Raw genomic sequence first — 26,330 nt, forward strand, 5'->3', positions numbered from 1 at the left:
GGAGTTGTAGATATTAAGGCTCTGAATTGCAAATGCGCAGTCTTCCTCAGTTTGAAAATTAACTTAATTATGAGTTAAGTTGAACTTTAGGAGCTGCCATCCTAAAGCTGTTGACTCTGTAGGACCCAATAGTTCTCACTTTTTTTTTTTCAGATGACCTACAGCTTATTAAAACAGACCTGTGAAGCTGCCACATGCTGCACATGTCATCGCCATGTAAAACAAAGCAACAGAAAGCTCCACTGCATCTTAACTTCTGCCATGGACGTTTCCTGGCATGAGGGTGAGACACGGAGCAAAGAGGAGGTGAAAGCGTGGGGAGCGATTGACAAGTGAATACCTTTCTTCTTTGCTGCATTTTGTACTGGCGTCAGGAATATCCAAGCTTTTACTGTACACTGATTTACTACAGTGAGACAGGAGACAAAGCGAGCAGAGAGTCAGTCTCTGTTTATGTTTTTCCACAATGTAACCTGCTGACATCAGAGCCAGGCTCGCTGTCAGGCCCTCCGAAACACCACTGGGCTGCGAGAGCCTCCACACATACATAAACCTCTCTCTCTCTCTCTCTCTCTCTCTCTCTCTCTCTCTCTCTCTCTCTCTCTCTCTCTCTCTCACTCTCTCTCTCACTCTCACTCTCACTCTCACTCTCACTCTCACTCTCACTCACACTCACACTCACAGAGGACTACGTCTATCTCTATTTGTTCATTTGAAATTTATATTAAAATTTTTTTTTCACTTTTTCGTTTCACCTGCACACATACCTTTGTCCATGCTGCGTCATGTCGATAGCCCTCCTGGCCGGCACAGGCGAGCCTCCATCTGTAACACTGAGGACCTCCATGGACTTCCTCTCTGGTCTCCTCTTGCCGTGTCGGTTCAACATGGGAGAGTCCACCCGCTTCCTTGGAGGATCTGGCCGGTTCAGAGCAAACACAATTCAACCTGATGTCCTCTCTGCGTGTTAATGTGTGTATTTCCACAGTTTTGTGTGCATATGTGTGAGTGTTTGAGTGATGTTTAGTGCTGATCACATTGACAATTTAACTAATAGTGAATAAGTAATGGTTACCTCCCAGACCTTGAACTAATGGCCACAGTATTGACTGTATCACATTCACTGAAGAGGGAGTCTATTCATCAAAATGTCGGTATCTCACAGTGCGCGCATGCACACACACACACACACACACACACACACACACACACACACACACACACACACACACACACACACTTGCACATAATACTCCTCCTATTGCTGCACTCTTGTCAGAAAAATAACTCTGGCGGAAGTCTAAGTAGAGCATCTCTGTCTCTGCTCAGATTTCTGTGGGTGGAAATGTGTGCTGGGTTGTGGTGTTTGAATTGGAGCATCTATTTTTTTCGATGAGTTAATATCTGAACTGAAGCAGTCGCGGCTGAAAAAAATAAATAAATAAATAAAATATATGGCCTATTGACACCTTCTATTTCTGCTACTATATTGCATTGAGAAGCTTGTTTATTTTCAATAAACAGAAAGCTTTTTTCTACTGTAGAGTCAATCCACTGCTACTGGAGCTCATCCAATTCCTTCAGAGGGAGGAAAACACTTCAGAATGGTTCAGACAGTCGGAACACTCATGAGTTAACTTCTTGGAGTATTATTCTTGTCTAAACTGGCTTGTTTTGTCTGTGTAAAAAGCCATTTGAAGTAAAGATTCAAGTCAAATAGTGCTATTGTTCAGATATACTGTGTTTACTTATTTATTTCTATTTTCTCTTGATATGCTCTTTTCTTTAGTTGCCATTCCTTGATATTTTATTTACTTGTCACACAGTTCTTTATCTATGCTTATATTTTCTGCTCAAGCCTCACCAATCTCATTGCGAGGGGGCAGATTCTGGTCTTCCTGACTTGGGTATCTCTCTTTACGGTCCAGCAACAGGAAGTAGATCATCTTTTCTTGGTTGTCACTGCAAAAGAGGGGAAAATAAAAAGACCATTGAAATAATACCTACACAATCATGCACACCATCAGATTACTAAGGTGTGTACTAAAAACGTTTATATACAGTGAATATATAGTATAGTATATAAAAGTCTAAGACCATTTCCCCAGTGGTCTCAGACTTTTGGACCCCAGTGTACATGTGTGCACCAGCAAGGTCTGCAAGTGCTTAAAGGCCAAGACATTAAACTGTAAAAACCTTCACTATGATTAATGTTCTTTAATCGTTTTTGGTTCATTGTGAAACAGCTACTAAATAGCTTCCATCATTAAAACAAAAGTTTAGTTTCACAGATCATTAAGCCATCATATAATATTCTGCATGTATTTTTTAGGATGTGCCCTATTTCCATATGCAGCGTCTGCTGGTAAGTTTATGAAAGTATCAAAACGTATGAGTTCATCCTTTTCTTTCCCAGTAAATCAGGAGGCCTAATATCTTTAGCCTCTAGGCCAATACTCTCTATGCAAAAGGCAAAGGGATTGGCCCTCCATAATAAAGACAGATTGGAAAGCAGTAGGAGGCAAAGAGACAAGGACCTGCAACTTCAGCTAAAATGAACCAAGGGAGGGGAGATGGAGACCGCAGATTTTCCTCCAGTCCAGCACTATTACGGGATGCTCCCATGAGAAAGGAGGCAAACGGAAGAGATGGGGAGAGGGGAAAGTGAGATAGTAATGTTCATTTAGTATTAAAAGAGAGAGGCTGGGAAAATGTAAAATAGAGGGAAAAGAGATAGAAAAGAAAAGAAATGCTCATATAAATAAAAACAGGGGGCAAAGTATCATAAGCACAAATGCAAATTCACAGGAGCGAAAAACTCAAACACGTGTAACGGAGATACAAACATGAGCAGCAGAACATAAACCGTGTGACCCAGGAGCATGTTCGTAGTGTGAGATCAGTTCAGATCAGTTTGGGGGAATGTATCCAGTAGCAAGTGGTATAAGCGTTGTGTGATAACGGTTAAGTGATCTATGGTTTCTGACATCTGAAGTGACAGGCTCACAGGATTTCATAAGAGCCGGGGAAAAACCAAGGCCAATTGTGTACACCACACACCCACACAACCATTTTTCCTATTTCAACACACACTACCTCACTTTTTAAAAATGTATTTCTCCTTACTAACTCCCTTCCATTCTTCTCGTGCTTATTCTTCTACATTAAATCTCTTCCTTTTCCCCATCCCTCACGTTTGCCCCTCCATTCACTCACTCATCTGAGAGCAGGTCTTTCAGTAGTTTGTTTTTGTCTCTGAAGCAGCCCAGGGAGTGCATGCTGTCCAGTACGTCTGGGTCGATATCGTCTGCAGAGGGCAGGCTGCGGATGGTCACCTTCCTGGGCACAGGCTGCTCTGGCTCTGGTTCGTTCTTCCCCCCTCTGAGAATGCAAAAACAATAACAAATAAAAACACAAATAAGGACACTGTCAGCCAGTTTGGTCCCTACTACTGTACTAGCTACTTAAATAAATTTGAACAAGTCAACATGAATATTTCCATAAACCTTATACAACTCAGAGCGGCATTATGGATCTTAATTTGCAGATTTCGAGATTTATGAGTATGTACTGTGAACAGAAATCACAGTATGTGAAGTATGTCAGCACTTGTTTGCCTCCTGGTCATCTGGGGCTACATGTTTACCTCATTATGACCCTGGCTCAAATTATGAAACTTTCATAGTCACGTATTTTCACCAGGTTTAGTCATTTTGTGAGTAAGCTCCAAAGGGTGAACTGAGGTCATCTTTCTCACGAAGATGAAGACAGACGACTGAGTCACGCTGTTAAGTTTTGCAATCTCCCTCACTGCTCTTGGCATGGCAAACTTAGTTTTTTCATTATTGCTTCCCTTCTTTCCGGACTTTCTCCTAGTTATGTCACTTTTCTCTGTCTCTCCGTTTCTAGGGACTACACAGACAGGCCTCTATTCTTTGGGATTTAAAATGAAAGCCTGAACAGGCACTGACACCATCTTCTAGAAGATTTCTGGAAGAAGTCTCTTTCAAAGACCACATCCATCTTCCATTTCTACAAATGTGGCAAATTTATACACAGGTTTGTGTCAATATGCAACCCCCTCTGCTTCTTTCCCTTCATCTATTTTTTTTCCTCCGGTGAGCCCAGTAAAGCGTAAACCCCATAGGCAGCTATTAAAATCATACAAACATCCACCTTTCCATCACCTCACACAACCTCCAACATCCCTGTTTCAATATGTGCATATAAAACTGAAAATAAAAACAGGGCCCCTGTTTTTATCCTGACATATATGTACTGAAAACTACTTGCAAATGCCAGTTTATTAGGTTCCCTAATGCACAGACTAATGCAATCTACTACAAGAGCACTGCAATAAATCCTGCCTTAATCAAGGTTATAAGGTTAATTTTTGTTTTAGAAAATTTGGACCTGTCAGTATATTGTGATAAAATTCAACAACACTGCAAATTACAGCCACCAAAATGACTATTAAGTCGAATCAACAGCTCTCTTAACGGCTTTGAAGAAAAAAAAAAAACTTAATGAAGAAGGATTTATTTCAGGAGATTGCATTAGTTTTACCTTCCTAACAAACTGGCAGCTGAATGTATGTTTGTCCACTGCTCATGATGTGCGAACCTGGTTGGTCTGGCGCTGTCCTTTCAGCACCACAGCTCCACTGAAAGATTGCAAGGAAGCATACCGACTAGTAAAACTATCAAACTATCAATAGGAATGGATGGCTGGATTTGAATTTGTAAACATAAAAAGTTGTAGTTTGTTTTATTTGAAAAGATGGCTGCACCTTCATTTTTAAACACCACTGACTGGTTGCTTCTGGGAAATAGCGGCAGCCACATTCGCCAGACAAAAAAAACCCCTTCTCATTCATTCATTCATTCATTCATTCATTCATTCAGCCAGTCACTTGGGCAGCCAGAAAGTCAGGCATCTTCCTCACTTACACTACATTAGTCTTCCTCCCCCTGCTCTTCTCTACTTGTCTGCTCTTGTTTCTTTTATCAGCCTAGCTGTCTGTTTGCATGATCTTTCAGTACACGACAGACACCATAACTCACGCTCCGTCCAGGACTCACAAAATCCAGACATGATTCATCTTTGCTCTTGGAGTGTAGGAACCTTTAAAATCCTATCTTTGAATTACTTTTTCAGTGGGTCTGCTACAACTTCTAAAGACAATCTGACTATTAGAGGGAGGATATTTAAAAAAAAAAAAAACTCCTCCTAAATGAACTCTGACATCAAATACAGTGACCTGTAGCACATATTTTTTCAAAAGATTTATGTTCGGCTTTAGAGGGTGGGTACACTCGGTTATGAAAGTTAAATGTGGGGAACACTGAGGTCAGGTGGGTTCACCTTGCACCGCATCCCTGCCCGTTTCCCCGTCCTATGCTCCCTGTTCAGATGACCATATGCGGCACATCCTCTTTCATGCACTACCAATTTACCCCCACATCCCCGAGAGTGGAGTCACGGCCCGCTCAAAGGTACTCTCGTGTACAGGGCTGAAACTCAAAGTCGTTCATCATGTGGTAGCTCCCCTCAGGCCTACAAGCCCTGTAGAATAGGGTAAGAGAGGAGGAGGAGGAGGAGAGGAGTGAGGGGTGTGGAAAAGAAGGAACGACAAAGGAGTACTCACATGTACCATGTGTGCTTCTGGATCTGTTCTAACTGTAAAAGAAATGAGAAAATAAACAGTCAGTACACAAGCAACCAATTTGAATTGAATCATTTTATCATCATTTTGGTACCAAGCAATGAATCAAAAGCAACAGAATCATCAGTCAGTGTGTGTGTATAGAAGTGTCTGGTGCAGTATGGCTTCAGTAAGCCTTGAGCTTACTGGCTTAATGGAAACGCAGCAGGACAATACGGCCAGATTGAACGGTGGAAGTAAATAATGAGGCCTTCAAATATTAATACTGCCAATGGGAAAAAAAAATGTTATTGGGGAAAAAAAGAGTGAGACAGAGAGAGAGGTGCAGCAAGACAAAAGAGAGAGGTGATACCATGGAGCTATATAAACAGAGAATATTATCTCCCTCACACACACTGCTGACCCTGCCAAGCCCTCTGGTCCAAAGGGAAACTCCTGTTCTCATTCCCTTCCCATCTCTCTTACTCACACAAACACACACTCTCTTGATGCTACCCTTGTCATCACACTTTTAATGTGGCCATTTTGTCACAAATACTATCAGCACGGTGCTTTTGCAGAGAAAGGAAAAGCAGAAAGAGAAGAAGAGAGAGAAAACATTGAGCAAAAGGGCAATGGAGGAAGATGTCTTTTCGAGTGGCTCTGCCGTGTTTTAACTGCCCACAGAGGAAAACAGGATCAATGTCACTGCTGGGACTTTTTAATTTGCTCCTGCTGTAGTTGTGGAACCACAGGAGGGATACACATAGCAGTTCTAATTATTGTCACTTATTTAGAAGCATAGTTCTTGGGTATGTGTCTCCATCAGTGTCTCGATGTGTTCGCCGTCCCAGAGGATCTGGATCCTCTGCGCCTCAGCACAGATAAATGCCTTCATGTGGTTACCAACTACAGCGGATTCCTGTCTGCTTTCACAGAGGTCATGGTATTGACAGAGACACCCTGCCTGTCAGATATAGGCCGGTGGGTGACCTACTCTCTCCAACTTTTATTGAAGGCCTGGAGGCAAGAGACCGATATCACACACAGGCATGAAAGTGATGGGCTTTGAAATGCAGTATCACATCAATCAGCCTCTAAATGTGACAGTACCAATTCCAGCTGCTTTCACTCTGGCAGCCAGGAATGCAGCTGTAATGTTGGCTTGGCAAGGTGTGTGAGTGTATATTCGGGTATGTCTTTATCTGGGTGCTGCATAAATTAATTCTCAAGCAAGCTTGCAGTGATACAAATGAGTGTAAGTCCCAGCATGTGCATGCATGTCTCTCAGTCATGCTGTGTGCTTGATAAGGGCAGGGAGAGACGTGAGGATGGGTGAGGCAATGGTGAAAAAACTGTTTTAATGCTTCAACATTTTAGTAGCTAGGATTATATCACAGAAATAAGGCAGTAACTACATCCAATCATAAAGGTGCAAAAGGTAACACCAGATACAGTCCTAAAAGCTAAAAGCTAAGTAGCCTAGCTTAGCAGAGTAGCAGTGCCTGCAGTTTCTCCCACCTTTACTCATGTAAAAAAAAAACCTCATAAATCACATATTTAAGCATATATAATAAAAAATGTATTTAACTTAAAATGTATTTAACTTAAGAGTTAAAAAGGAAAAGACGTGAGAAAGAATAAAAGAAAATCACACTTTGTTTATCATGCAGACTTTAGATTATCTCAAGAGCAGTAATGTTGAGTTACCTTTTTAGGTTTTATATAAGGCATAAAAAGAAGCTTTTACAACATATATCTGTAACACATATTGGCTGGGGGCCTTGAAGCTATAATTTTTTTTTTTTTTTACAACTTCACTTTCTGTAGTTACTGCTATTGCTGAGGGAGCCCCATATCAGGAAGAGAAGCAACGAGATCCTGAGACCCTACACACAAAGATTTCTTCATGGAAGCATTTAGAGGGTCACGCATGGTCATAATGAAAGAAACTAGTGGTTTCAGCGCATGGGTGCAGTGAATGAGGTCACTTTTATTCTGTCACTTATGAAGACACATGAAAAAATAGACACACTTGCTATATTTTCATTCCGGAAACCATGGTACTTCATCTGCGCCGTCCCCTTGAGGGTATTATCTGTCTGTGATGAACTGCTCTTTAATATAACAAGCTAGCCAATCCCCTTCATTAGCCAGGGATCATGAGGAGGAAGATCTTTCCAGGGTGTCTGTGTTCATTTGAATTGAGAAGATGAGATGACTGCGTTGAGGTGGCTGTACCGGTCGCCTCCAGGGCCCCGACTAAACAGACAGGAAATGAAGAGAAAGGCTTTTATTGAGCTAAGCCCCTTAAGCCTGGGTACGTGCCCTCCCACTCAGACTCTGTGGGGGCCTTGGTTTTGTGTGTGTACTTGTGTGCATCTTCTACTAGCAAAATCTAATTAACAGAAGGTGACAATAGACGTTTTGAGACACAGCCAGAAGTTATGGTCTGTTTAACCTGTCGATTTGATTCAGCAAACTACTGTCAACATTATTATAAATGATCCATAGCAAAAGAACATGTTCCCTTATGATGTCATTCCCACCCGTGAGTGTACCTGTCTTTGTCCTTGACTGTGAGGTCGGTGGCTACTGAACTCCAAGAACGCTCATTCTAACAGGGCTATTTGACATTCTGTAAGGTTACAACACATCCCCAGAGCTCTGTTTGGAGCCATCATGCACGAGAGGGGGGCAGACAGGTAGCATATTCTCTCCCAGCAGCTCTGTCCGTGTGTAACGCTTTGTTGAGGACAGCGCTGGAGGCTGGTGGACATATCTAGGGGATATCAGGGTGACCTGTCCTCGTCAGGCGGAGAGAACAGAAAAATAAAGCACACACAGCATACCAAAGAGGTGGGGTCTTTCTAGTTGATGTTTCAACACTTGCTACTTATCTGAAGGGCTTCACCTTCAGGTTGTCAACTCCCCTGCAAATTAGCATCTCTTTCTTTGTAGCTTTTCTGTCTCTTTTTTTACTGGTGTCTTTCACAGTTCTGTTAAAGTTAAAGTTATTCTGACACTGTGACAGATAAGCTAAGGCGTGGGGGAAATGGAGCAGCAGCATCCACCTACAGGTGGTGTAACCACATTTGCTTACAGGTAAGTGCAGGAAAACTTTTGTTTACTGAACTGGTTCACATGGATACCTGGAGAGGGTGTGTACATACAGTAAGCAGGTGGAAATGTGGGTTTTTTATTTTTAAGTCACCTTTTCTTGTCCTGCATTTCACATTCAGGGCAGCTCCATCTTCCTGTGAAGTATGTTCTTTTGAGTTCTCTAAACCATTTTCATTGTTTACATCTCCCTTTGTCCATCCCTCTCCTTCTCTATCCTGACTCGCTGCCCTTCACATCTCTGTGCTCCCGTGCTCTGCTCCAGCCACCTTGCCAAGGTGATCAGTTGCTGTGTAGAACTGGCATTGTGATGAGTGCACTAAACAGTGCAGAGGGAGAGAACACAAACAGCAATCCTCTCCTGAATTCTCACCCTGTACTAGAGGAAGAACTCAAACAGAATTGGGGATGAGGAAAATACATTTGGAACACAAGGGAGGGAAGAAGAAACAAACAAAAAGACAATAGTTGGCTTGGCAGGAGCTGATATTAGCCACTTTAGTTTGAGTGTGTATCTCTGCCATCTAACTCTCTCCTTGAAGCATTACAAGTTTTCCCTGCTTGCTGTGAATTTGCAGAATAATGATTTTCCTTGCTTAACTCAGACCTGATATGTCTACTCAAATAACATCTAAATATGCTTTTCTGCTTTGACGACATCATTAGAAAACACTGCTTGTCGTGGACCACGGATATGAAATTCAATACAGATACAATACAGGTACTTTCAATTCAATATGAGTCACTGAGAACATATGAATTGTGCATAATGAGGATCAAAGACTACTTTATACCCTCATGTAGTATAGAAACACATTATGAATACTACTGAAGAAAAACAACTGAAGCATAACTGAAGAATATACATTTACATACATACATATATGTATATATATATATATATATATATATATATATATATGGTGTGTGTTTGTGTATATAGGACACCTATGGGAGATTTTGGACTGACATGTTAGACAGGACTCCACCATCAAAACACCAAAATGAGAGAATATCCTTGTAAGAACGGTGTTCATCCCAATTAATACTCATCAAACCATTCAGTGACCACTCATGCCCTATGGATTGGGGCATTTTCAAACTGGAAGAGACCACTCATTTTCAGGTTTTTCCCTCCTGTATGTAATAACTACACCTACAGCCACATGGTTGTCAATCAGATATGGGTGTGATGTTGCTTCAAAAACCACGGCCATTGCTCTGTACATGTAGTTACTTCCTATTTAGTTTTGCAGAAGCCTGCACTCTTTTGGGAAGGCTTTCTGCAAGAGTGTGGAACCTAGCTGCAAGGTTTATCTCATTCATTCCCATTCAGCCATTAAAGATGATTCTTTCTTGGACCTCGCCTGGAAGCTACGATATCTGTGTAGCATGAAGATTTCCCTCTATTGGAGTGAAGGGGCCCAAGACCAAAAGCACACAGAAGTATATGAAGATAATCCTATTGCTTTGTCATCATTTAGTCTGTTTATTGAACTGACCGTTAGTCTTTTGGTAGCATCCACTTCAATCATGCCACGGAGAAGGTTCTGACAGTCTGGAGGGATGAAGTGTGGCATGTGAAACACTCCCAACTTCACCTTCTCCAGAAGATTCCTCAGGTTGTCATCATCAAACGGCAGGGCGCCCTGGAAAGAGACACGCAAGAAGCAGAGAGTGAGAAGAGAGAAAAGAAATAGCAAATGGTGAAGATGTTCTGTAGGTGCAGGGATGAAAAAAAACTTAGTAGAGAAGAAACAGTGTGCACTTGTTTTAACGGCAGCATTAGAACCAAAAATAAGACGATCGAGGGCAGGAAAGAAAAAAAGAATGCGAATGACTAACAAGGCTCACCAGAACAAACGAAACCACATTTTGAGTCTTAATCCTGCTTGACTTAAAGAACAGGCTTGCTTTCTCAACTTGTTCAACTCTCCAATTAGAGCATTCTGCCCTCAGCCATGATGCAAAATAAATAATAAACAGCGGTAAGCTGAAAACAGGGCTTTTCTAATAATTACCCAGCTTTCTCATTTACCTCGTTCATTTAGCATTCTCTCATCAGAGTCATTTATCAGAGCGAGCTGACACCTCACAGATGTGGCTGTTTGATGAATGACAACCTCCACAAGAAGACAAGATGTAGGGGGGAGAGAGAGAGAGGAAAAGAGTGAGAAAGACAGAAAGAAAAGCTGAGAAATGAAGAAGGGTAGAGGGAGAAAAAATGAAAAAAAGAGGGCAAGCTTGTATAACAGATGATCTGAGTGCAGCCTAACTGCTGGGGAGTATGCATGTCTCCCACAATCAGACAAATGGTTATCTCGCAGCCAGACAGCAGGACAAAACCGGAGAAAGACAGTATTCATCTGCAGTCTAAAAGTGAGAGCGGGAAAAAAAACAACAAACTTTTGTTTGGAGTGAGAGAAGTAAGGCCAAGATGGAGACAATGGTAAACAACATCAGGTTTACGCAACACAAGAGTACAAGGGAGACTGTCCTTAACAAAAGTAAACACGCACATATGAGACAGAAAGAGACGGAGTGAGGAACAAAGAGGCAAAAACAAAGACAAATACACAGGGCCTGTGGCCAGAAGCCGCCCTGTCAGCGTTGGTATTTATTTTGGGCTCTCTTCTTTTCAGTTTGGCTGTATGAATTATTCATGGTGCAGGAGTGTGTAGGAACTATAGTACAGCTGTTGATGAAACAAAGCTTCGGGGCTGCATGGCTGGGGAACCACAGACATAATGTAGCTGGAGAATAGACCTGATTATGGATACAGCGTTGTGTGTGTGGATACAGGATAATGAATAAAAAGATGCTTCTATTCTCTGATCTTCTATTGCGCAAGAATATCAGCTTGCGGGCGTCACTGCAACTTTTTTTTTCTTCTGGTGAGACCTTGTAAATGGAAGGATTTTGGATTTAACTCCCTGAACCCTCAGTTTATGCTTGAGGCCCTGTGGTGGCTTCAAGCTCCCATCATCTTCTTATTCCACTGAGGTCAACCTCGAGTCAACAACCAGGGTGCAGTCATAACTGTCCTGTCACAAGGTTCATTTGCTTGCTCCTATTGATCAAGTACAGCTGGTATAAAGGCTAGACATACTGTTGGCTATGAAGGGACAGCAACACTTTATGGTAAAATTATATTATGCCACATTTCACAGGGGAGTTTTAAAGCGTTTGTCAGTCCAATCACCATCAATTAGTGAAGAACAAGCTGACACTCACCACCAACAGGGCAAAAAGAATGACCCCACAGCTCCAGACGTCTGCTTTCCTCCCATCATACTTCTCTCCCTGTGGACAACAGAGTGTTTGTTAGCGGGCTTGGACAAAGTGTTAGGGCTGTTTAATATAAGGGGCAGGATTAAGAAGAAGAAGCTAGTGGAGCAGAAACAATATTATGAATCTGTTAAAGAAAAGACTTACCCTGATGACCTCTGGACAGGCGTAGTGCGGAGATCTGTTGGAAAAACAGAAAACAAGTGCAAACAGTGAATGAATCGAGGAATTACCGAAAAGAAGGAACAAATCTAGGTTATTAAGGTCTTCTCCACATCTAGTGCTGTGCTGCAAAGTAAGTCAGGGTTATACAGTCATGACAGAGCAAACATTACACACTCGTAACACACCTGTATAAAAATGTGAAAAGAACAATTTAGGCAGACAATAAATGTCTCCAGTGAACATAGATCAAGATGTGCTTCGGGAGTTGAGACATCCTGAGGGTGTCTGGATGTCCTCCTGCTTACTCACTCAAGGGCATCCTCTCATAGCAGACAGTGAACAGACCCACTAATCTTTACAACACCTGGATGGGCTGACAGTAAACCCAATGACTAGATTGACACATCAATATCGTATGAAGATTTATGGAGCTACCTCGCAATGGCTGCTCCATAAGCCAATGGCTATGGATGAGTGGAGCAACTGTGGAGTGACTTGTTATTCTTTTCGTACACGGTTTAACTTTTTCCTTGTGCTCCGACATTGCCAGATTTCCAAACTCAGTATCTTGACATAAAATAGGGCAATAAGAGCTTTACATCAATCTATAATCAAATAAATTAAACAACGTTTTAATCTCAGAGTGTTTTTTCCCCTCTGATGTCACAGCATATAGAGAGCAAATCATGCACCTGCCCTCCAAAACCTCTCAGCCTGGCGATACGTCCTCCACCTCCTTCTCCTGCTCAGTCTTATCTAATAGTGGGATATTTGCCTCTAATGAGAGACAATCTGAAGTCTGTAAACATGGCGCCCATTAGCTCGGCTGTTGTCTGGTGTATCCATGAATACCAGCTCTGACAGCCCGGCTTCCTCAGGCTGTCAAAATACTGGCCGATAACAAACACTGCCACCACGTCGACGGGGTAAGTTCAAATGGGAGCCTATGCAAATACTGCCTTCCTGATTGCAAGTGTCATAGTGCATTATGCAGATGAGCGAGGAATAAAAATAAAAAAAACAAGCCTCAGATTTGCACTAGTTATGCCTCATGAGGGCCACAAGCCGCAGCTGGAACCAGCACGAATATGAACTCATTACTTGCACAGGCTTTAGGTGGCAAACACAGGACTGGAAAACAAGCCCTTAAGCTTCCTGCTTTATCAGAACACACAGTTAAATCAGTCAGCCATGTCACGTACAGCATATGGCAAATTTTATAGCAAGAATTGTTGAAATATGTAAGCCCTTAAACTATACATACTGTCTAAAATTGTTTAATCCTGCTGCGTTTACTGGCCTAATTTAATCAAAGATAAAAAATTAAAAAAATCTTAGTTTCTAACATTAAAATCCAGGTCTCATATGAAAGCCCATACTTCCTGAAATTCACATTATGATAAAAAAAAAAATCTCTCTGCTCACACCACAAATTCAGATTATAGCCTAGGATACTACAGATAAATAGAAAGCCTTAAGAGCCACTTCTCTCTGACCGGAGTGAAAAATGCAGGCTTTTGAACAACAGTTGCGCCTGGGTTGACATAACATCAGTCTTTTCTTGCTATTTGCTAAAGCTCATTTACTTTCTCCACCACTAACATCACATAAATAAAGTCAACAGACAGGACAAGAAATTTGGCTATATTCTGAGGGCAACAAATAGCCGCATAGTGGGACAAAATGCTGCCGCTGCGAGTGGTTTGCGCGACAGCATAAAGGGAGACAAAAAATGATAATTATGATTTAAAAGCTGTCTTTATCTCCACTGAAGAGCTTATCAGTGTCAGAGTGTCTGCACTGGAGACAGATCTGTGGACTACCAGTTCAAACAAGCCCTCTAAAGTTTACCGTGAGCTCACCAAGTCCCTCACACAGTTTGAGGAGTATCATGAGCTTAAGAGATATGAGCTCCTACAGGAGCAGTGTGGCCCAGTAATATTGAGGAGACACTTAGACATGCAGCTCATCTTCATGAAAATTTTGTACTGCTCCTCACTGCTTACGAGATAATTTCCTTTCATCAATCAGTGCAACAGAACTTAAACAGCCAGCACAGATGAACTCGGAGCTGGGCTCATGCAGCCAGAGACAGACTGAGAAGTAGGCTGTGTGTGCGTTCCTGGGTCCATATTTGTACGTGTTTGTCAATGCCTCTGCTCATCTATATATGTCTGTACGTCTGCATGTATTTATGGATGTGCTCCGAGGCTCCCCCTACTCTACCTGGGGCGAGTCTCATCTTCACTCAGCTCCATTACCCGTGGCAAATGGAATACATTTGTGTCAGACTGCTGCATGGTGAGAGGGGGCCAAATAAATGCATTTAATTAAAAACTGTCATATCTACACTTAGAGATGGGACAGTCAGAAGAGCATGAATAATCAATAACCACACACGCAGCATATGGCACCTTCACATGTATTAGGGAATGGCAAATAAACACGTGGAGCACGCACATTTCTGTGACACACACACACACACACACACACACAAGCAGAAGTGGATGTGGTGATGGGGCGGAGAGTAGAACGAAAACAGAACTGCTTTGCTTAGCTGTGTGTGGGAGTGTGTGTGTGTGTGTGTGTGTGTGTGTGTGTGTGTGTGTGAGTAAGACAATGCTGTGTTCCTACCTGGAACAAGTACCTTTAGCACTGTGTAAATGTATGAGGGGGACTGAGCAGAAATATACAGTTCGTCTACAGGATGCTGCAAAAAGCTGAGTAAGAGCTGTCGCATTCTATGGCCTTTCTAGGAAAAGCAAGCACTTCAGTGTGGTCATCATGGCTGCAGAATGACTCAGTCGTGCACATTTTACTTGCAGATAGCTATGCACGCAGCTCTCAGTTGGCCTGATCTCTACCGATGAGTCATGAGAGCTTAGGCACTGTGCTACTGCTGGAAAAAAAAAAAAAATTATGAAACAGTTTCAACTGCATGCTTGTGTGTGTGCATGCACATACTTAAATGAGCGTGCATGCGATTATAAAAGGGGGAGGGAGTCAGAGACAGAGAGAGAGACAAGCAGTGAGAGACAACCAAGCAAGCAGAGGACAAAGGGTCTAGGAGGTCAGGGATGAACTAAGCCTCGCCAGCGGTGCGTGCGCATGTGTGTTCGCTGAATTGCGTGTATGCGAGTGTGTGTAATTTCTGTTGCGGCTGATTTGAAGGTATAATCTGGACAGAATCAGGTCTGAGCTGGGGACAGATGTCACAGGGCCTCTCTATCTCCCAGCCCTGTGCGCAGTGTCATGTGTAACCACAGAGCAAAATTCTCCCTAAGACATCCAGACCACCAGGAATCTGCAAAAAAAAAAAAACACCCTGCTGCACCCTTTGCTTTCCAGCTAATGGGCTGTCCATACCACCACATTGCTGCTTTGCTTGATGTTTACCTATTATGAGATCTTAATATGCCTACATATTAAGATCTCATTTCAAGTATGAACTGCAGGTAAAAGTGAATTGAAACTCATAGAGAGCAACTCTGCTGCAGTGAAAACTTGTTTTAATCCACGCTGTCGCTGAGTTTATTCTTAAAAAGTAAACCATCATCAACTGTGTCGCTTCTTTTATGGACATATGAACCTGTACACTGTTCACTAAACTTAAGGGTTAAATAAAAACACTTCTGCAGTATAGATGGCCATATATGAAACACTTTGAAAGTGACTTTTCCCTGCGAGCGAATTCATTACGGTCGTTGTGGGATTGATAGGCCTGGCGTGGTCGTGACTGCCAGATCATAAAACCCAGCGCCAGATATGAGGAGATGGAGAGCAGTAATGTGTGGCCGTGGCCCTGGCCCCGCTCACAGCCAGACAGCACACTCTGTGAGAGACACCAACCGCCTCTCCTCCAGAGATCAACACTGCACGATAAACGGAGGCTTTGAGAACAGAGGGCTTCATTGCTGCACTCATCATTCTCTCTCTGCTTCTCCTCTCCGTTTCTCTCTGTTGGATACCGACAACTCCAGCTCCCTCCCCCCTACTATGACTTATCTTTACCTTCAGGACATTCTTGGCCATGGGTGTGAGTCAGACATTACATTAGAAGACATGCATCACAATGTTTTCAATATAACTTACCCACAGCTGGTTTCCAGCAGACTGTCTCCAACCTGAAGGGAGGCCATGCCAAAGTCTGCTATCCTGATGTTGTTCTTTTCATCTAGCAACAGGTTTTCGGGCTTCAGATCCCTGTGGCTGGAAGATCGTGAGACAGAAACATAAGACGGTTAATGGGACATGAAATAATGCATCATGTTATATAAACTAGTGAAAATGAAAGGTGTGCTGCAAGGTCTATCAAACACCTGTGGATCTAGCTTGGATACACACAGCTGTGAACAACACAGCACCTCAACCTGTTACTGAGCGCGTGCCCCCCACCCCCCCACTCCTACCCATCCGTCCTCTCTGCAACACCTCTCCTTTTGATCCGTCCATGCTGAAGCTAGTGGGCTCCCACCTCAGTGCTGGGCTGGTATGAGGTGTGACAGCCCCCTGCTGTGTTCTTTTCTCCTTCTCTTTCCCTCCCTCTTCGCCCCTCAATCCCTCTCCTCTCATCTCCCAGACAGCCACCAGCAAACCGGCTGAGCAAAGGGCGTCAAGGCGAGACAGCCGCAGAGGTGGTGTTCATTAGCTGCCATTCATTACCACTAAACACAGCGAAGGGGGGGGGGGGATAATATCCAGCGGACAACATCTCCCTCCCTTAAAAGGGCCCATTGAAAGGAATATCTTTCCCATATCATGTATGCTGTTGCCGTGTCGGAGGTTAAAATCTCAATTTTGATGAGAGACTGTTCAAAAGCGGAGTGGCGTTAGCACTTTATCGCACATTTAACACCTCTTCCCCGGTTGAGGGTTATATTGCATCATACTGTGACATTCTTGTTATGTCTACCAAGGCTGAAGGAAGCACCACGAACATCACACACATGTACGCGTGCTTACACTGATATCTATCCATCTGTCTTTCCTGCATTCTTACATATGTGTCTACTTGCTTACCTCTCTCTATGATTTTTGTAATCATGGGGAGAGTTACGGAGCCACGGGGCTGTCAGGATGTCATGAACTGTCATGAACTAGACTTTCATCTTCTCTTCAGATTAATTATAGAAAGGGGAGTGGAACAATAGCTGGATGCGTCTGCCTTTGAAGAGTGCCTCATCACAATGGACGTTTAACCTTAGATGACATCGGCTGCTGTACAACTCGTTTCCTGTCCTGAGGGATTAGCTGTCAGCTGGTCACTGGCAGTCTCTGTGATCCCTGCTATAATTGAAATAAAACACAGATAGCATCTAAAACAGTTCTCCCCAGGCTAAAACCTTTATCAATTCACACAACCATCATTTGGCAGGGATGTCAGCAGCCTGAGATTTAGCCTTTTAACTAATACTGTCAAAGCACACGAGGTAGGAACAAACAATTATTGAACTGCTCAGGGGCTACCAGTGTGAGACTGTGGTTGTGCTGGGCATCTGTGTATAATCCTTCGTGTATTTCAGCAGGCCAGTGCCATATAGAAAATGTTCTTTGTCAGCATGAATTAATTAAATAAAGCTTTAAAAAAACAATGTTTCTCCTGGCAACAAAAATGTTTTAGACAGCTGAAAGTTACAAATCACTTATGACTGGAGTTTAAACATGACAGGAGGTCAACTCGTAACTTTGTCGACACAGGAACCAGACTACAGGGCCCGGAAAACGTTTAATAATTTGGTGTGACATCAGTGAGAAAAGCGATAGCAATGACAGCACTGACTGTAGCTGGTGTTTCAGACAGTTTTTAAAAGTGGTTTGCTATTGACAGCATAGGAGAGGTAGCATCCTGATCTTTGCAGACCCCAATAAGACAGCCAAAGCCTCAACAGAATCATAAATATCCAAGTACGCTCAAAATGTCAGCCTCAGATGTAAAAATGCACACTAAATCATTATTTGAAAGACCCATAAACATGGAATAAAAATTGCGTAATCTCAGGCCTATAACATGTAAAACACAAAACAGCCTCAATCTCAAGAGACTGATGCACAAAAGAGAGATGGCAGTAGCGTATTTATCCACTAACAACATCAAGGGGACAAATTGCATCTGGAATCTTTATTGGTTTTCAGGACCCTAGTATCAGTAATGGGACATTAAACTGACACATTAGGCTGCACTTTGCTACTGTAATCTTGCTCGCACAGCAGGGATTGCAGCAGGGATATCTCATATGCCACGCAGGAGTGGATGCTGTTAAGAGAACTCAACAGCTGCAGTGAACTTGAATGTAACTGTAGGTTTTTCTTCCCAGAAATTTGGGAGCTGTGTGCCACATCCAAAAATATTCTATATGTCATGAGTGCGTGTATTGTTTGCACAGGTTGTTTCTGTGGGAAATTAATCTGGATAAATGTTAGTGCAACGCTTGGCCCATATGGAACACAAGAAAGGAAGGGAACACAAAACTAAAGATACTAAATACCAAAGGAGGGCAACTATTCAAGGATGAGTATCGTCATCCATTATGGTAGCATATATTATTATCTATTACACAGGTCTCCCTTGATATGTGGCACAGGCCTCACAGTTCACTGTGCACTAACCACTTACGATGCTGCTCAGTTTAATTTACAGGGCACATGTGTGTGTCTACATGCTGTCTGAGCAAGGTTTACACCCCAGTGGGGCTGTTAGACATGATTCTTGCAATCTAACACCAAGCTCTTAATTGCCTGTGATCATTTGCACGTATTATACTGATATGTTGTGTTTTATAGAAGGTTGTAATGGGTCTGTCCTCTTGGGGCTCACATCCCTACAATATCCCAGACATGTTTATGGTGATGAGCAGTTTTGTAACTAAATTCTCTAAGCCTGAGGAAAATATACTTTTCCCCTTGGTGTCACATTTGACATACACAATGTTAAATATTACCGGCTTGTTATGCCTGCTATCACACCAAATACGTGGCACTAATTAGCTAAACCAGAACACTTGAAACTAACGCTAATGGCTCAAATGCATCTTTTTGACACATTAACATGCCTGGGAAATAATACACCTGTTTTTGCATTTTTATGAAGTATTAAAGCTATCCTGGTATCATTATTGTCAGCTGGAGTGAGGGTTTTTAACCATCACTGCGAGTTGAAACGCATCCATTTAGCCTCCGGCACACCTCTGTGTCATCCTCCTCCTTCTATCTTTCCTTTTTTAACTTTTTTAGGCTTCTGTTGACCCAATTAGAGAGAGACCAAGCACATTCACTAAAAATGCTTTAGGCTATTATTCAATCGCATTAGCAAAAGAGGACAACATTCTGACTGCTGACTTGGGTGTGCTAGGCAAAATTGTTCATTAGCCGACGGGGTTAATTGTGTATTAAGAGCAATTACGGGCAAGAAAGATAAAGTTGCCTTTTTTTCCCTGTTTTGCTGCCTAATGGAATTGGTCTGTTTTACACGTTTGCTTAAAGAAAGTGATTGGTGATTTTTTGCTGTTGAATTTGTGTCTGTCATCTTTAAGGTAGCCAAGTGACAAAATCCAATGCACAACATTTGGACACCATTTGTTCATGTTAAAGGTAAAAAGCAGTCGGTTACACATGAGACATAATAAAGGTTTCTTTTCATGCCTTTTGAGGAGAAAACCTGAAATTATTTTATTTCGCTAATAACAAAGAAAGAATTGATTTCTGGCATTGGTGTACACATGTCATATACTAGACTGTCCTGATCATGTTAGCTACACTACAGCACATTTAAATATTTCCAATATATTTAACATATATACTGCACGGCATCTAGCTGAAGCTGCAGCCCCTGTCTCTGGTTATGTGTATGAAATGATCATCGTTATGCTTTGTAGTCCACTCATGGTGTTGTGCCAAACTTTCTTGAGAGAATTATTATAATACCATATCTAGTGGGGTTTCAATGCTCCACAAAAGTATCCCACAACGCAGCTTGAAAAAAAGTTTCATAAGGATGCACGCACATGTACAAATAGGTGATGCAATTCAACCCTGCCAGTAGTTTCACACTATTCCACTGATCTACAATGTGTCAACAAAGGCAGTGAAGTTGAAGCTTGTATGTATGTAAACAATGTAGGATTCAAATGTATTTGAAAATGTTTTATGGAGCAGGAAATGCATTCAGCACATTTGTCAGACTTCATGGATACACACAGTAGTTTTTATTGAGTAACACTGAATGTAAACATGACTAAGAAAACACCACAGGGCACCCATAAGTGCTATTTTCTTAGAGACATCATGTAATTATTGGTCTCATTCAATTTCACATTCTTGTCCCGATATCAAAAAGTTTGCTTGGATAGCTGTGGTACAATGCTTAGTGCTCCCTAACACCGGTGCCCTACACATTTCAGTAGTCTCCTCTCATGGTACTTATATTTAAACTGGATTAGTATTGAGAGGAAATCACAATTATTTTTCCACACAAGATTTGCCTCTCTAGTGACAGGTTACAAGAGCATTTCTTGTGTCATCTGGGGCATTTTTATCTTTTCCTCTGGGGTTTTGAGCAACACTGGGGAAGGAATGCATTGTTGCATGTAATGCAGTGACTAAAATGTGGGATTTCAATGATGGCTAGATCTGCAATAAACAAACTATTTGCTTTGTTGTGCCAAATCTGTGTGTGCAACCCAGCGTTTGCTCTTAATCCAGAGGAGTTCGACTGGGGAAGATAGGATGAGCAGCAGACCTCCAAGGCAGACTAAACAGACAAGCTGTCAGAAAAGCATTGGAGTGAAGGAGTGGCAGAGATATTAAAAACCCATAGCACATCAGGCATACAACACATGGTGCCATGGCAGTGCAAAATTGCCCTTGAAATTGTCAGCTATGCCTTGTGCAGAATTAGAGAGCTCATCGTCTCTATCATTATCTTATATCTGGTCATCTCTTCCTTTATTTTAGTAGTTAACAGCATTTTTGTTTTTATTTTATTTTTCTTGTTCTCCTCTTTTTCCCCTTTTCTAGTCACTATTTAACTTCCCTTGTGCAGGTGGTCTTCACATCTTTCTTGTGATACACTTCCCCTTACAACCACCACCTCATTCTGCCTAATTCAAGCACCAAAAACCAACCTAGTACTTTTCATTCTGCTCCATTTTCCATACCCATTTTACCCAATCCATTTCCATTTCTCCATCCTCCTCTCAACATCAACATCCCTCCTCTCATCCGGTTCTATTTCAATGCGTTAACCGGCATTGCAGGTGAAGAAAGTAGCAGGAAAATATAAAGACAAGGAGACACAGAAGAAGATTTCCATTCTGTGATGTTAGCAACCACAGCTGTAATGACGATTGGCTATAAGTACAGGCTTTCTACAGGAGGGAGACAGACAGACTATCATCTGGGAAAACTCTCCTGAGAGTGTCAGCAAACACTCACAAACAGCCACGAGGGCATGGGTTGCTATTGACAGAGGGATAGACATGCAGAGGATGGAAGATGACATGAACTGCATGCTGTAGAACGATGACAACAAATGAAAAAAAAAAAAACAAGAAGTTATACAGAAACAATAGTCAGGTTTCCATCCATCCAGATTAATGTGACTCTCCATCTACTACTGTTATGTTAACATTAGGGATTGGATGCATAGAGAGGAACAGCTGGTGATGTCAATTCTTCAGTCTGGTGCAATTAAACTGTTGCAGAAGAAGAGGGGGCAATGGGAAAATCATATAGAAAATGTGAAGAAAGTAAGGCATTTAGTCTGAGGAAAGTTACAATCTTTTTAGATTTTTTTTTTTTTTTTTGTTCTTTCAAAATTCTGGTATCTCCAATCTGTAAATGCAAATATCAAAAATGAGCATGAAAACAAGTGGAGACAGACTGTGGCAGAGAGGAAGACGTAGGTTTGGGGCTTAGGCATGAGGGCGATACATCAGGAGGTTACAGATTTTTAAACCAATTTTTAGATTCTGCTACACCGTGTCTACTGAGGCAGTTAAATACCCTTGGTCGTATTGCCAATATTGAATTTACATGGTTTATCTATATCATATTGATTGGTCATATTAATTGGTCAATTATAGAATTCACTATCATTATCACTGGTTATTATATCTATAAAAACTGTACTATATCTCAAGATTTATCGCTTTTCTAATAAACAATTACATTTGCTATGGCTGAAAATTTGAGCAATATTGTCATCCCTAAAAGACCCGTGGCTGGCTTTATTTCGCTCTGTGGATCTATGACAAAGTGACGGCATAGACGGATGCATGTGGCTCTCTAAGCTGAACAAAGCAGCTAATGACAGAGGGAGTGCGTGTGAGAGGAAGAAAGGTGGATACGGATGATGAGCGTGATTATGCCACTGCGTGGGTTTAATGTGACTTCTGGACCAGGTGTTTGTTTGTGCACATGGAGGTGGTGGCAATAATCTGCACATCAGTGTCAGGGAAAAGGAGGATGTGTGACTGTCTGAATGTGTGTGTGAGCACGTTTGATCAAGCTATGTGTTTTGGTCACGGGGATCTCCTCCAAGGTTCACTCGCAATCTCTGCCTTACTTAGTGGGATGGTTGAAGGTACTTTATGCGACAGATAGTCTTTATCTCACACCCACACACAGTCACTTTGAATTAAACACACACACACAGCGGTGTTAAGTGGGTTATAAGGGGAAAGACCGAAGTCATTATTAAACAAACAGAAGAGGGGTGAGAAAGAGGACAGAGCATGTTATAGTCGAGGTGTATGGCTGTGAAAGTGTATAAGTGTGTGTGCTCATGCTCATGAAAATGCACTGTGTATTGTAGATCAAGTTAATCAAAGGGGTGTCATGGGAGTGGGTGGACAAATAGACTGCGAGGTGATACAGGGGTGTGTTAGGTGTCAACTCTAGTTCACTTGACCTCAGGTTGAATCCTGGGTTTGGCCTCACTGTGGCTTTAGAAAAAAATCAATTCAATATACCTTCACTTCCCACATGAGAATAGAAGCATAGGGCACTCTGTTTATTATAAGAAATTAGAGCATACAGTGCTTTCTATGGTATGTTTAAATGCACGGATAACGACACTCAAATTATATTCTCTTACGCTACTCTCTCTTTTGTTTAAGCTTCTCATCATCAGTTAATTTGGTTCAGTTGTGGGTAAAAACACGCACGCCCCCTTGTCAAGTGTTTAAAGAAAATACACTTTACTCCTCTCAATCAATCTGTGTCTCTGCTGCGTGTTTGCAGTTACGGCAGACTGCCACATCGACTTCTCCAGAGAGAGTGTATCAACTGTGTAGCAGATGTGTATGTTGTTGTTGAATGTCAGGGCTGACAAGCTGCAGCCGGAGCCGCTGTTTGGGACCTCCCTCTCAGGTAAATCTGCAACAGTATGATTATATCTGGGAAGCATCCCGCTCTGTTTTTGTGACCTTGAGCGACGAGGTGAATCCGAAGCAGCTCCTGGAACGCTGTGCTGCTGGAGCTCACCCTCACATTTAACATCGCTACAGGTGATTTAGAGGGAAACTTTCACAAAGATCGATAAAATGCATCATCGTATGTGGGCTGTTCTCTCGACTCTGCTTTGACCTGTCTGTCAGTCAGTGAATCCCTGTGTACTGAGTCATGCAGATTTCATATCGGCAGACTTCAAATGATATCCAAACACATGTCTTAGTGAGGAATGGGGTTGGAGGCGAGAGGGGAATAGGCAGCTAGTTTGACATTGGATCTGTATTAACATACAATGAAGATTTTCCCTCTCTGCCTCAGCATTCATTATAAATATCTTTTACTGATGATTCCTTTCCCGCGTCTGTTTATAGCCTTCCCTCACCTATCTTTGCCTCATCTCCCACGTCAGCTCTCCTTGTGCGCTTCACTTTGTCCCGTTCTCTCCCTCCACGTGAAATGAAAACTTTGCATAAATGTGACAGCGATCTGAATCAGGCAGAGGAAACACTGAGTCATAAACAGCCCTTTCTCTCTACGTTCTTTCATTCATAAGACTTACATCCATCTGGCTCAAGAGAGATATTTGGGGATGGGAACGTGGGCGGAGGAACGGAAGCATGTGGCAACGAGAAGAAGCGGGAAAAAAAAAAACACGAGAGGTGCTCAGAACAGGAGAGTTGAGGAGCATGCGTTTACCCTCCCTCTCTGCACGGTGAGTCACAGAGAAAAAGGAGCCCTTTAATGGCCCGTGGAGGTCCCCCTGCACAGACAAGTAGAAATGGAAGAAATGATTGCAGGAATTCTTTTTTATTGATGGGATGCTGAGATCTCATTAGTGGGAATGGAACGGACGTGAGAAGGGCTGCATCTGTCTGTTTGCCCCTAATTAACGTTGGGAGGAGGGCGAGAGGGTGCAGCAACACTCCTAAATAATCCTTCTCATGATAAATTTACGAGGCATCGTTTTCTGAGAGTGTTAGTGAGAGGAATGATTAGCTATGACAGGGAGATAGCAAGAAAACAAAACAGGAAAGGTGAGATAAATCTCCTCGTGAATCCTACTACAAAAGAGCTGTGATAATCAATGTATGTGCACACACTTAATGTCAGTCCCAGATGCTTTCTTCTCTCTTTTCACAGTCAGTTATTTACACTGACTAATAAAAGACTTCTGACTTTCTTTCCCTTAGGTAGGGCAGTTTCCTTCCATTTCCACTGATACAAGAGTTTTCTTCAGTTTTTTTCTTCATCAGCTACCTGTTTGATGGTTCAAACAATCAACTGAACTCGTGTACCTCATCCCTCGATAATCGGGGAAATGTAAAGTCACTCTGACACAAGGATGTAATAGCTCATACTGTGTATAACAGGTCCCGCAATGGCTTTACTATAAAAAAAAAAATGTAATTACATCCTCGAGAAATTATATTATACAACAGTACACAGTATATCAAATCACTGAAATTCAACAGTACCTAATCATTCCGTGACAAATCATTTTAATTCTTTCCTTTTAATTGCAACATTATGCAAATCTATCTGCCAGGCATTTAGCACTCAACACCAGGTTCTAGGGAGTATTATACCATAACTGTTTTTCACAGGCTTGGCTTCCCCTTCATCGTCAGCAGGAAGCTATTCAGGAAACTTTCAAGTATACTACACTGTGCACAGGAGGGTAGAAACCCCCCCCCCCGTCTTTCTACCCCTCTCTCTCTGTGTCTCTCTCCCTCTCCAGCATTTCCTGCAACAATAGCCTTGACACAGAAGTTATGATGGAATCACATAAATTCTCATCATGAGTCGACTGGCTGGCTTGGAGTTGTAGTGTCAATGAGAAAAGACAACGGCCATGGCCTGGCCAAGGCTGCACTAGGGTTTTATGATGATATGTTAATGTCTGTAATTTGAGGCCCCTGCCTGTGAATATTATAGCGGAGTGAGCAGCAAGGAACTGAACTAATAATGTGCTGCATAATGACCATGTTTTAATTGCTAGTGACCTCAATATTCTTCTAAATAATGCAAGTGAAGTAGCACCCTTGATCTGGTCTTAACTCTGGGCATTCGCTACTGTTGCGACACACGTACAAAAGTACACAGAGTTTTGTCTGACTTTGAGCTACATCAATATGCTTGACATGTACAGCACCTGGTGCCATATTAAACGCAGCCAGGAATGTATAACTTTCAAAGGAAAAAAAGAAACATTACAGAAATAAAAGAACACAACTATTAAAATAACCGCTTATAACACAGGTATGCAATTTGTGCAGAGTGCAAACACAGTCTTTTTGCCCGAAATGTGAAGCTGCTTGTTAAAAAAAGCCTCTCTTACCATTTGTAAAAAAAAATATTCTGGCACCAGCTACTAATCCAGTTTCTCTGCTGTGGCATGTTACTGTGTTTGTGATTTCTTATTTCCCTGTTTTACTTATTGCATTTTCTGGACCCAGATGGATCCTTAGTCTCCTTGTGCAGGGTATTGTTTTTTTTTTTTTCTTGATGACTGATTAGTTGAATGTGGTTGAATATTTTTGTTCCCATTTCATTTTTCCCGTACCTGCAAAGTCGCTGGAGATTTAGTTGTGACCCAGGTAAAAATAAATACACTTGAACTCATTCTGCTCTATGGTCCTTGTGCTCTGCACTATGCAGACACATG

At 42.1% G+C, this 26,330-nt stretch overlaps 1 protein-coding gene across 2 annotated transcripts in view; it reads right to left on the minus strand.

The window, feature by feature from the left end:
- Nucleotides 1–26,330, minus strand: part of brsk2a (BR serine/threonine kinase 2a) — a 162,810-nt gene that overhangs the window by 23,993 nt on the left and 112,487 nt on the right. For both annotated transcript variants that reach the window (XM_087176421.1, XM_087176422.1), the window contains exons 5-12: nucleotides 16,310–16,426; nucleotides 12,200–12,233; nucleotides 11,999–12,067; nucleotides 10,267–10,413; nucleotides 5,648–5,679; nucleotides 3,217–3,381; nucleotides 1,865–1,962; nucleotides 768–918 (exon numbers count right to left, since the gene is read on the minus strand). In XM_087176421.1, the coding sequence (XP_087032547.1) occupies nucleotides 768–918; nucleotides 1,865–1,962; nucleotides 3,217–3,381; nucleotides 5,648–5,679; nucleotides 10,267–10,413; nucleotides 11,999–12,067; nucleotides 12,200–12,233; nucleotides 16,310–16,426 (813 nt within the window). The remainder of the gene's footprint in view (nucleotides 1–767; nucleotides 919–1,864; nucleotides 1,963–3,216; nucleotides 3,382–5,647; nucleotides 5,680–10,266; nucleotides 10,414–11,998; nucleotides 12,068–12,199; nucleotides 12,234–16,309; nucleotides 16,427–26,330) is intronic.

The sequence above is a fragment of the Seriola lalandi genome, unplaced genomic scaffold, assembly GCF_002814215.2.
Source record: "Seriola lalandi dorsalis isolate HSWRI2012SDOR001 ecotype SW California unplaced genomic scaffold, Sedor1 jcf7180002054553, whole genome shotgun sequence".
NCBI classification, from domain to species: domain Eukaryota; kingdom Metazoa; phylum Chordata; class Actinopteri; order Carangiformes; family Carangidae; genus Seriola; species Seriola lalandi.